Source organism: Mustela nigripes, chromosome 17 (assembly GCF_022355385.1).
Source record: "Mustela nigripes isolate SB6536 chromosome 17, MUSNIG.SB6536, whole genome shotgun sequence".
In the NCBI taxonomy this organism is placed as follows: domain Eukaryota; kingdom Metazoa; phylum Chordata; class Mammalia; order Carnivora; family Mustelidae; genus Mustela; species Mustela nigripes.
The window spans coordinates 41,571,402-41,582,899 of NC_081573.1; the positions used below are offsets into that span (position 1 = coordinate 41,571,402).

The window sequence follows — 11,498 nt, forward strand, 5'->3', positions numbered from 1 at the left end:
TATTTTTTTAAAAGATTTTATTTATTTATTTGACAGAGAGAAATCACAAGTAGATGGAGAGGCAGGCAGAGAGAGAGAGGGAAGCAGGCTCCCTGCTGAGCAGAGAGCCCGATGCGGGACTCGATCCCAGGACCCTGAGATCATGACCTGAGCCGAAGGCAGCTTAACCCACTGAGCCACCCAGGCGTCCCAATCACACTTTTATTTTATACCCCCTTCTCCATTACACAATTCAGGCCTCTGGGGGCCATCCCTGTATCCGGAGGGCAGCCGGGCGTCAGGCACAGGGCCCCGAGGGAAGGCAAGAGGATAGCGCAGGAGTAGGTGCTGGGACGAGGCTGAAGAGTGCGCGGTGACCCGCAGAGGGCGAGGGCTGCGGGCCGGCCTGCAAGGAGCTGAGTGCGGCCAGGCGCTGCTCCCGTGACACGTCCCCGCGCAGGTCCAAGAGGGCAGAGATATGATCCTCACTACGGGAACACCACAGAGGTGTGTGTCAGCTCCGTCCCACTCCGCCCGAATCCATCCTCCCTCGCCGCCACCCCCGCCCCGCGCCCCAAACAGAACCAGTCTTCGCACCTCACGTCGGGAAATTTTTGTCGTAGACCCGCCACCTCGAGGCCAAGCAGCATGGGGTCGCGGAGGTTCAACAGATCCCGCAGAGCGAGGAGCACTGGTGCGCACTGAACACTCTCCTCCAGGCCCTGGGCACGGCAGAGTAGGTCTCACGCCCGCCCTGGACCTCCACCTAACCACTGAGACTCCTGCCCATCTTCTCGCCTAACGAACTCTCACCAAACCAAGGAAAAGCTCCCGAAGCTGGGCCGCGTCGTGCTGCAGTCGCTCGGCCACCTGGGTCCTCTCGTGGGCTCCTCGGCACACTAGGCGGCCCTGCATCAGCGCACGTAGGTACTGCAGTACCACCATACGTTCTGCCTCCGCCAGGAGCAGCTACGGAGAGCGCAGTGGATTCAGCACGCCTTTCCCATGAGCGCTTCCCTACTTCCCAGCCTTTCCCTTAAACGCACCTGGGCCGCAGGATTCTGCACGCGCCTAAACTCCTGGCAGAAGCGCGCTGTCCGCTCGCACACATCGTCCAGTAGCTCTGGGCTCGACAGCCACCGGCGTGAGGGCAGAGCCGCGAACAGGGGCTGTGAGTGGTGACAGAAACGCGGTTGGAAGAACGATCCAGACCTAGCATTCCCCCTGCAAAGACGCACATCCAAATATGCTGTATCTCCTCCCCCACCCGCATCCCCACTTGAAGCCTTACTTGGAGCTCTGCCAGCAGCGCCTCCAACACCAGACGGCAAATCCTCCTCTGTAACTCGTCCAGCGCTGTCCCCACCGGAGCCAAAGCTCCCGAAGCCGCCCCTTCGGGCTGCAGGCTTGACACGGAGGAACTGGACCGACCAAAAGTTAAGGCTTCAGGACCAAGGCCAAGGCCCTCGCTGCCCTCTCTTGTCTAGCCACTCTGTCGCCACCTAGTGGTGAAAGTGTGTGGCGCGAGGGGACCAGAATGGCGGCTCTACTTCTGAAGATCTGGGGCTCGGACCAAGGAGCTGTGGACTCGCATCTAGAAGGAACCCAATCCGACCTGCCCCTGGTTTGCAGTGAGACTTCGAGAAAATCATGCCTTTTGGTTTCTGTCTAGGTAAGGAAAGAGTTTAATCCCAGTCAGGAGAGATTCAAACTCATCATTAATTTGTTTGTTCTCTCTGTCCCCCACACCAAAGAACATAAGACCCAAGAGGAAGAGAATATTTTTCTGTTTTGTTCACAGACGTTATGTGGCACAGAGTAGGGCCTTGATGAGTATGTGTTAGATGAATGAATGAACGAATAATTGATACTGGCAGGCAGGCACTGTGGTAGGTACTTCACATCCGTCATGGGATTCTCAGAATGTACCATTATTACCCAACGTAGTACTGATAAGAAAAACAAGATTCAGGGGCACCTGGGTGGCTCAGTGGGTTAAAGCCTCTGCCTTTGGCTCAGGTCATGGTCCCAGGGTCCTGGGATCAAGCCCCGCATGAGGCTCTCTGCTCATCGGAGAGCCTGCTTCCCCCTCTCTCTGTCTTTGCCTGCCTCTCTGCCTACTTGTGATCTCTGTCAAATAAATAAATAAAATCTTAAAAAAAAAAAAACAAGATTCAGAAAGATCAGGTAACTCATCCAAAGTCACACAGTTAGCAATCAGTAGAACTAGGATGGGATTCCCAGGGCTATGTGAGTCTAAAATTTCTGATGACCTAGTGTGGACTTGGTCCATTCCTAACGGGTTCAGACAGGGGTTCGGTGGGGGGTGTCTGGTACCTGAATGCTGACTGGTGGTTGAGGGTGGCCAGTAGGTAGGGCACGTAATGAGGAGCTGTTGCTTCCCCACTGGTGTGGTCTCGAGAGAATCGGATCAGAGCATCACTAAAGCTGCAAAGGGCAGAGGTAGTTCCTGTACCTGTCACTCTGGAGCCCCCACAACCCAAGTCCCTGCAACTCCAGCCCCACCTCAAAGTAACCCAAGAGCCTGTTTTGAAGACGCCCTTTCCTCCTAGTGTGTCTAATTCACTCAGATCCCCTTTGGGCTGCCCCAGGAGCAGGGCTAGGGGTTGGACGTGGGTCAGTGCCTTGGCAGACCTCCTCAGGAATGTGCCCAGTTCTGATAGTGCCATGCCATGCACCCGCTGCTGCAGTGACTCGCTGACCAGGCTGGTCACGCGAATGTTCTCTTCCAGGATCTACAGGCAGAAATGGGTGACCATCAGCAGAGTCCTAACCCTGTCCCCCCCCCCCCCTTTCTCTATGGGTGCTTCCTGCCTGTCTGGCCTTTTCCCACCCACCTGCAACACTATGGCCGGCATAGGTGAGTGGTAGAAGCCAGAAGAGTCTGTGCCGGGTTCCTGCTCTCGGTTCCACTCAGCTACCTCCCCATCCAGTGCCCTCTGCAGCCACTGGGTCACATTGGCCTGGAGGAAGGGGCAAAGAGGGCCAGGATGTAGCAGGGCACTGATCCTGCTTGAGACAGGTAGACATTTGACTCTACAGATACAGGCCCACAGCTGGTGGCAGAGCTTCTCTGTACCTGGGCCCCAACTACTCACCTGAGTTTGGGCCACAAATGTTGCCTCCAGCTGTTCAATGTTCTCCAGGGTCAGGAGGGGCTCCAGCTGAGACACATCAGCCTCAGGCCCCAACTCTAGGCTCCCCATCATCTCTGGCCTGCAGATGGGTAGCCCAGGGTCATTCTGAGCCCCCAGCCTCTGATCCACCCACTTCCCGTTGCCCCAAGAGGACGGACTGACCCCAGGTACACATGCAGTGCCCAGTGCAGCAAGGTGAAGGCATCAGCAGCTCCTAGTCCGGGCCCTTCCAGGAGTTGCTGCAGGCAGTGGCGCAGTCCACTGTGCAGGGTGTGGGCCCATAGCTGGACCACTTTGTAGTGTGGTGGGCAGCAGGGTGCTACTAGTGCTTCAGCTATGGCCAACTCGGCTGGTAAAGCCACCCGCAGGGCTTCCAGCCACCCTGCCAGGGCCCCTGGCTCAGGAAGAAGAGGTGTCCCAAAGTGGGTCCGCTCCAGGCCCTCCTGTAATGCCTGCAGACAGCGCTGCCGCCAGTCCCTGGGGGCCAGCTCTAGGGAGGCCATGTACCCAGCATCCACCTCCGCCACACGCACAGCGGCCACCAGCAAGGCTGGGTCCTCCCTTGCCAGCTGCCCTGCAGCCCCTGCAACTGTTTCCACTGCCCGACCAAGAGCCTCAGCCAGAGGGCCCAGCCCCTCAAAGACTGGCAACTCTAGGCCCTCCAGAGGGGCCCATGTCTCTTCTTGTAGCTGCTCCAGCTCCCGAAGACACACATATGCTTCCAAGAGCCGCTGGGCATCAATCAGGGTCTGCGTGTGGGCCACTGCAGCTGGCACTAAGCAGGGAGAAGATGAAACAGTCCTGAGTCTCAAACCTCCCACCTGTACAATGGGTACAGCAGGGGATGCTCAGGCCCTAGGGCTGGAGTGATGTGTAAAATGTTTAATAAGCAGTACAGCAGAGCACTGACCAATCTGAAAGGACCCAGGGAAGGGCCTAGAGACCTGGTGGGCCAAGTGTAAATTTTTGAGCTGATGGAACAAGAGAAAGTCAGGGATCCTGGAGGCAAGACAGTGAGGAATTCATGGGGCCATGCTAGTGGCTATTTACCCTGTTAAGGAATTATTTCAATAAATTAGCAAGCAGGGTGGTCAGAGCCACTTGGCAGAGTCTCAGACCTGATTCAGACAACTCATGCTTGAGAATTTCAGAATCCCAATTTGTATCCTGCTTCATATGCCATTTGAAGCCTGAATTACTCTCTGGAAGGTCCCTGCAATCTCCCACTAGTGCCCCAACCCCTCAATCAGCGATGGGGGTTTTTTAACTAACGGTTGGGGGGCTGAGGCCAGGACCCCTGCACACTTACCTGCCCACAGCCGGGGCAGCAGCTGAGACAGGACCCGCAGCTGCTTGTGCTGTGCAACCTGTTCCCGCAGCGGTTTCAGGGTCTGCGTGGTCTCTTCCATACCCTGTAGCAACCCATGGGCCTGGCCCAGGGCCTCACGGGCTCCCTGCACGGCCTCAGAAGCCTGGGCCAGCTGCCACACGCCAGTCTTCACGCCCTCCAGGTAGGACTGCACCACTGACTATGGGAGGGAGGCAGCCAGTGAGGCCTGGCAGTCCCACAGCACATCCCCAGCACTCCTTTCCCGACCGATGCCCACCTTGATGCGTGCTTCCAGGGAACAAGTACGCTGAACCTCACGGCTGCGGTACTGGCCCAGTCTGGCCAGCTGCTCCGGCCGGTAGAAGATACCCGAGGCCCATTTGAGTGCTGCTCCTCGGGCAAGCTGCTCCGCCCTCTCCTGCTCTGGCCATTCAGGCCCTGGGCAGGAAGAGCCTGGGCAGCCTCGTCAGTTGGGCAGGGCCTACAGGAAGTGGCCCGAACCTGCTCCCCTTCCTACTTCTCAGCCTATCCCCTAGGACAGTCCGATCCATTCCTTCTGCTGCCCTGCAGAGCTCCAGCCAGACCTGGCAAGGGGGATCCAACCCCCCATTCCCATCTTTCTTGCCACCATCCCTCCCTTAGCCCACCCAGAAGAGCTCATACCGGGGGGAAGTGAGGGCTGCATTTCGTCCTTGGTTGCTGAGTCCATGGCAGTCCCTGGAGGAGCCGAAGATGAGGTAGGAGTGGGGGCAAAAGTCTGGGTTCAAGCAGACAGAATGGATGCTCCTGTGAGCTGTGGCCTCAGTCTAGGGCCCTCTGAGAAGGAAGAGGGCTGTTCTTGGGGGATTCTTGCCCAACCCCCTCAGGAAATGAGAAGGAGGTGAGTGTGATGGGGAGACTGGGTTTCTTAGTTTTTCCCCTGTGGACACCAAGTGGGGGAGGGTAGGCCAGGCCTCTGCTGGCCCCCACTGCTGCTCTGAATTGCAGAGGACAGTTTGGTATGGAACTCACCAGACTTGACCAGGCATCGAGTTCTTTCTCCTTTGAAAACAGTCTTGGCCTTGAGGATGTCCCTTTTCCCCAATCTTCAGGGCAGAACTGGGTGTTCTCTCCCCCGGCTCACGAGGCCTGGGTAGTTCCAGCCCACACCTCAGCACGCAGCAGACTTCTCCCCAAGGAAGGCTCTGTACCACCTCCCCGCCCAGGAGCACCCTCCTCTGTCCAAGGCCCCTCCTTCCCCAAGGCCAAATGCTGGAAAGGAAGGAAGCTGAGCCTCTGGCCCTTTATTCCCAACAGGAAAGTGCATCTGCATTGTGGAGAGGGCTGGGCGCCACTTCCTTGGGGGGAGGGGGCATACTCCCTGTGAACCCTGAGTCCTGCCCAGTCCATCCAGGACTTTTTGGTGCTCAGGACACAGACATGAACTAGACGGCCCCAACTTGGGGTGGAGAATAGGGTACACAAATATGGGTGCAGACAACATCACAGTGGAAAAACTGTGTTGATGGCTTTTCCGAAGAGGGTATGCACCTCTGCAGAGAGGTGAGAGGCCAGAGGCTGTTGTGAGGAAGGTGTGTGGTGGGTGATCATGAGAGAGGGGTAGAAGAGCTATGAAAGCTGTGTTTGTCTTAAGAGTTAGAGAGGGCCATGGAGAGGACCACCAGCTAGTACTAATATAGTAAACCCCAGTTACCACCCAAATCCACCCTTCAAGACAACACCACTTGTTCCCCTAGCTGCCAGTAGTGTAGGTTGCTGAGATGTCACAGCTGAGTCTCTCACTTGAAGTTAGGGCACAAAGTCCTGGTAACCTTGCCTGGACATGGACCACCTTGGAAGGGCCACCCCAGTTTCAGTGCCGCTAATAGGATGGCTTGAGGCCTCGATTATAACTGTATCATGGTTTCTGCCCAATTTTGCACGTCTTGTCTTACTCCCTTACGAGGGAGGATCCTCAATAAACTTCCCTGTGGGCAGATCCCTGTCTCAAAGACAGCTTCGCAGAGACCTTGACCTAAAATAAATGACAAATAATGATGGTATCAAACATAACAACATGGTACTAGCCAACACACGATCCTTCCTACCTTCCAGGAACAGCTCTAAGTGCTCTACATATATGTACACATATGAGCATGTTTGTCTTGGTGGGAAAATGGTTATAACTCCTTGGTCTCTGAGCACTGCAGTATGGAGACAAGAGAAAGATGAGGCTGGGATCAGGGATGGGGAATGGGAATGGAGCCAAGTGAGCAAGCTAGATGGAGTTAGTGCTTGCTGTTTTGGCAAGAAGTGAGGGACACTAACAGGGTCAGTAAACCCAAGACACTGGGACAGCTTCTAGGAGCAGGTTTGGAGAAATACATTGGCCTCATCAGGCAGCGTGGTCTCCTCTTCTGAAATGGGGACAGGCTGGGCAGCTAGAAAGGTTATTGTGGCTCTCCCTTTACTACTGCCGGGGCTGTCCACCGACTCCCTCCACCTCCCTCTGCATTCTGTCCTCTCGCCCGGGATCCACGGATTGTTTTCGTCCTCTTCGGCGTTTGGACATTTGCTGATGGTTCCCGAAGTTTTGCTGCCGAGTCCGCAGAAAGGAATTGCGCCGGGTTCCCCAGGAGAGCGCGGAGCGGAAGCGGAAACGGCGACGCTGGCGCCGGCGGCCGGGTGGCCAGGAACGGAAGCGGAAGTGGCGGCGGCGCCGGCCTGGCCTGGCCTGGCTGAGGGGAGGCGGCGGGCGGGAGCGATGGCGGAGGCCGGGCCACAGGCGCCGCCGCCCCCGGGCACCCCAAGCCGGCACGAGAAAAGCTTGGGACTTCTCACCACCAAGTTCGTGTCGCTTCTGCAGGAGGCCAAGGACGGCGTGCTTGACCTCAAGCTGGTGCGGCCTGAGCTAAGGGGCGACCGGGAGGATAGTGGACCAGGCAGGCCGGGACCGCTAGTGGGAAGCCCCGGGGCCGTCCAACTGAGCCCTCGGAGAGCAAGCCGCCATCGGTGCGCTTTCTCACGGGAGGGAGGCCGGGAGCTGTTTCATTCATTCGACCGAGGCCATTGAGCGTCAGCTATGTGACAAGCTCTGGGCTGCAGGTGCGGGTCCTCGTGGCCCTCCTCCGCTGGTGTGGGAAGAAGAGCATCAGAAGATCAGTTCAGACTGTGCCAGGCCTCTTCTGCCCCGCGGTCCTGATCTGCTTTGGTGCCTGGGAGAAGGGGTGGGACTCAAGCCACCCCCTTTTCAGATCACTGCCAGGCTGGGTTTGAGGTAGCTGGGGGGACACCTGAGGGTGGGGCTGAGTACCCTGCGCTCTGTTCTGTCTGCCAGGCAGCTGACACCCTTGCTGTGCGCCAGAAGCGGCGGATTTACGACATTACCAACGTGCTGGAAGGTATCGGGCTGATCGAGAAAAAATCCAAGAATAGCATCCAGTGGAAGTGAGTGGGGGCACCTGGGAGGGCGATGGCATCTTTTACTCGGAAGTGTCAGGGGTGTGGGGAGGAGGACACAGGAGAGAGCAATGGCCATGGGACCCAGAGTTCCTGGCAGCTCCTCTAAGCCTCACTCCCTGGGCTCAGGGGTGTGGGGCCTGGTTGCAATACTCGGGAGATTGCCGACAAGCTGATTGAGCTCAAGGCTGAGATCGAGGAGCTGCAGCAGCGGGAACAAGAACTGGACAAGCACAAGGTGTGGGTGCAGCAGAGCATCCGGAATGTCACAGAGGACGTGCAGAACAGCTGATATCCTCCTGGCGGTCCCTGCTCCCGGGGAGTGGGCGAGGGGCCCTCTAGTCCAGCTGGGTTTGCTCTGTGGTGCCCTAGACACTGTCCTTCTTGGGAGGATGATCCTGCAGCTCCTGGCCAGGTCCCTGCCTTGGCATCCCTCCTCAAACTCAAAGCCCTTCCCCGACCATTCTTGGTCTGTGATCCTTCTCCATGTAGATCCCAAGGCCCAGGATCTTTCTCTTGTATGTCAGATCTCTGCTAAAGAGCTGGGTTTTCTCTGTGGTCTGCTGTCTGTCACCATAGGCAGGGCATCAGCCGTTCTCCTTAACCCCCACACCTTGGCCTACGTGACTCATGAGGACATCTGCAGATGCTTTGCTGGTGAGCAGAGCCTGGGTAGGGGGCAGTGGGGGTGGGGCCACGCTGAGCCACAGCCCTGAGCAGTGGGCTCAGTGCCCAAGAAGAGTTTCTCTCTTAAGAGGGTTCCTTGGGCTTGCCTAAGAGGGTTCTTTGGGCTTGCCTAAGAGGAACCAGGCAGGGTAAGTCCTGGATTTAAGGGTCATTGGGACTCCATAGAGGCAAATCATACTGAAAGCGTACAAGAATTTTGGGCTGGGTTCCTGGGTCAGTTCCCATCTGCATTGTTTCCTGTGTCTGGCTTCTCAGGCATGACAGAGGCATAAGGGGTCTCAGAGGATGTGTGTATACTCTTGCATGCTTCTCTCCAGGGAACAGTGGTGCTCACTTGCAACCTGTAGTTAGTTGCATTATAGATGTTCCTTCCTCCTTTTCCGTCTTGCATTCTCTGCATTGTTTTGGGGAAGGAACATTGGCCTTGGCTTGAACATCTACTCCTAGGTAGCAGGCCCATCAATCAGGAAGTGAGATGCCCATGGCCAGCAATCCTTCAATACACATGTTTGAACCCAGATTTCCTGGTTACTGACCCTTGGGCTCTTGGTAGGAGAAAAGCTTTAGTTTTCTTCCCTGACCAGTGTGCGGTTTGGGTGAGGTTTACTGTCCTAAGAGACTATATTTTTCCTTCCTTGCTCAAAGGGATAGGCACCCCCATTCTCAGATTAGATTGAGCCCATGGGCCCTGACCCATCCTTGTCATTCTAGGAGATACCCTCCTGGCCATCCGGGCCCCGTCGGGCACCAGCCTCGAGGTGCCCATCCCAGAGGTGGGTGCTAAGCCCAGGCAGGCGGGGTTGATTGAGGGCGGGTGCTGGCTGTGGAACCTGATAAGTCCCGGGTGGGGCAGGTAGGGGGAGGCCTGGGTTTGGGGTTTATCTAGAAGGACGGGCATCTAGGGTGGGATAGAACGCTGTGGTCCTGGCCCAGGGTCAGGCAGGAGCCAAGCCTGCTTCTTACTTCCACCTGTCCCCCATCCCCCACCTCTAGGGCCTCAATGGACAGAAGAAGTACCAGATTCATCTGAAGAGTGTGAGTGGCCCTATTGAAGTGCTGCTGGTGAACAAGGAGGCATGGAGCTCGCCACCTGTGGCGGTGCCTGTGCCACCACCTGAAGATCTGCTCCAGAGCCCGCCTGCTGTCTCTACCCCTCCACCTCTGCCCAAGCCTACGCTGGCCCAACCCCAGGACACCTCACGCCCAAGTAGTCCCCAGCTGACCACCCCCATCCCTGTCCCTGACATCACTGAAGCCCAGGGGGTGCCTGGTCCAGCAACTGAGATCACAGGTGAGATATAATATACAATTGGTGATGGGTTGATTTCTGGGGCCCTAAAGGCAATGCGTCAGTGTTGTGGGAGGTATACTCAGAGTTGGAAGAGACCCTGTGGGGTTGTCCTTTACCTGGCCTCCAGCTGGCCTCCCCTTGCTATGGTGGTGAATGAGCTCTTTTTAATAGGGAAGCTCTCAATGTATGAAGAGGTGTCATTGGGTACAGTTCTCCCCAGGTCCACCTGTGTCTCATTTTCCCTGGCAGCTACTCTTAAAGTGTGGCCGCAGCAGCCATGCCATCCTTGAGTCCACTTCCTGCAGGCCTCATGCCCCTCTCTCCTTCGGGGGCTCATTTCTAGGTCACCTCTGTGGCCTGGGGACTGGCCGTGCCTCTGTTCTTGGGCCTGGGAACCGGGGCTCTTGTCATCCTGACTATAGGTTCTAGCACAAAGCTTCTGTATCCTACTTCCTGCTCCCAAGTGACTGGGTTCGGGGGATCTGGTTGCAGTGAGTGGCGGCCCTGGACCAGATAGCAAGGACGGTGGGGAGCTCGGCTCCCTCCCCCCGGTCCTGGCAGCCCTGGACACCCGGCCACTGCAGTCCTCCGCCCTGCTGGACAGCAGCAGCAGCAGCAGCAGCAGCAGCTCATCCGGACCCAACCCTTCTACCTCCTTTGAGCCCATCAAGGCAGACCCCACAGGAGGTGAGTGCGTGTCCCCTGAGGGGCAGGGAGAACCCAGCCGCAGCCACTCCTAGGTCCAAAACAGCTGGAGCTGGAACCCAGCTCATCTGTCTCCTGAGCCAGACCAGAGCTGGCTGGCCCAATGGCCAGCACCCCAGCCTCAACCCTTGCCTCGACCCCAGAGCTCTGCCAGCCTGAGTGAGGAGGCTGCCACCAGCTCAGCACCGGTGCCCCTTTGCTTCCCTTCGTGGGCTACCCAGAACTCTCGGGACCCTCTCATGCCTTGCCTGCCTCCCCTTGCACTTTGGGGTCCGGAAGGCATAACCACCATCCTGGGGAAGGGGCTATGGTACCGCCCTCAGGTTCCAAACGTGGGGGCAGTGCCTTATTGGGGGAGGTGACATCATCTGCCTGGAGTCTTCTATCCATCCTGCCATTTGGGTGTTTGCTTCTTCTAGGACTCATTCTCCTTGGCCCACAGGCACCACTCAGTCTCTTCTCACTAAGTGACCCTTTGTTCTCTCTGTTTCTTCTCTCGTGTTCACTGTGTCGTTTCTGTCTGGACTCCACATCTCTATTCCATTCTATGTCTTGGTCTCCTCGTCACCCTCCAGGTTTGCAGCATTCAGGACCCTTGTACTCCCCACCCCACAGGATGCCGGTGCTGCTCTGGAGAAATGGCCTCGCCCTGACTGCTGGCTCCAGCAGGTTTCTGGGCTGATGCGCTCTGGTGCCCTCTTGCTCCTTGGTGTTGCTTTCTGGCATTTATGACACCAACTTTGGCCCTTCTCTCTCACTGGCTTTTTCTTTTTTTTTTTTTTTTTTTTAATATTTTATTTATTTATTTGACAGAGAGAGAGAGATCACAAGTCGGCAGAGAGTCAGGCAGAGAGAGAGAGAGAGAAGCAGGCTCCCGCTGAGCAAAGAGCCCGATGCGGGACTCGATCCC

The 11,498-nt window shown here is 56.9% G+C and overlaps 2 protein-coding genes across 3 annotated transcripts in view; one reads left to right on the forward strand and one right to left on the reverse strand.

Moving 5' to 3' along the window:
• Window positions 1-29: 29 nt before the first annotated feature.
• EXOC3L1 (exocyst complex component 3 like 1) lies at window positions 30-6,590 on the reverse strand. 2 transcript variants are annotated; one of them, XM_059383624.1, is made up of 14 exons: window positions 5,479-6,590; window positions 5,131-5,224; window positions 4,745-4,905; window positions 4,447-4,666; window positions 3,300-3,912; window positions 3,099-3,216; window positions 2,838-2,963; window positions 2,635-2,735; window positions 2,317-2,427; window positions 1,271-1,400; window positions 1,026-1,148; window positions 793-948; window positions 577-701; window positions 30-467 (listed from the first exon to the last, which is right to left on the reverse strand). In XM_059383624.1, exons 2-14 carry the CDS (start codon window positions 5,174-5,176, stop codon window positions 278-280), a joined length of 2,220 nt encoding a protein of 739 aa, XP_059239607.1. In that variant the 5' UTR covers window positions 5,177-5,224; window positions 5,479-6,590; the 3' UTR covers window positions 30-277. The 2 variants fall into 2 exon arrangements, with proteins under 2 accessions (XP_059239607.1, XP_059239606.1); XM_059383623.1 differs by having other exon boundaries at window positions 4,745-4,920.
• Window positions 6,591-6,758: 168 nt separating this feature from the next.
• The window catches only part of E2F4 (E2F transcription factor 4), a 7,403-nt gene continuing 2,663 nt past the window's right edge, over window positions 6,759-11,498 (forward strand). The window contains exons 1-7 of the mRNA XM_059383625.1: window positions 6,759-7,345; window positions 7,784-7,893; window positions 8,035-8,196; window positions 8,519-8,562; window positions 9,304-9,365; window positions 9,586-9,883; window positions 10,376-10,570. Coding sequence (XP_059239608.1) covers window positions 6,869-7,345; window positions 7,784-7,893; window positions 8,035-8,196; window positions 8,519-8,562; window positions 9,304-9,365; window positions 9,586-9,883; window positions 10,376-10,570 — 1,348 coding nt within the window. The 5' untranslated portion in view covers window positions 6,759-6,868. The remainder of the gene's footprint in view (window positions 7,346-7,783; window positions 7,894-8,034; window positions 8,197-8,518; window positions 8,563-9,303; window positions 9,366-9,585; window positions 9,884-10,375; window positions 10,571-11,498) is intronic.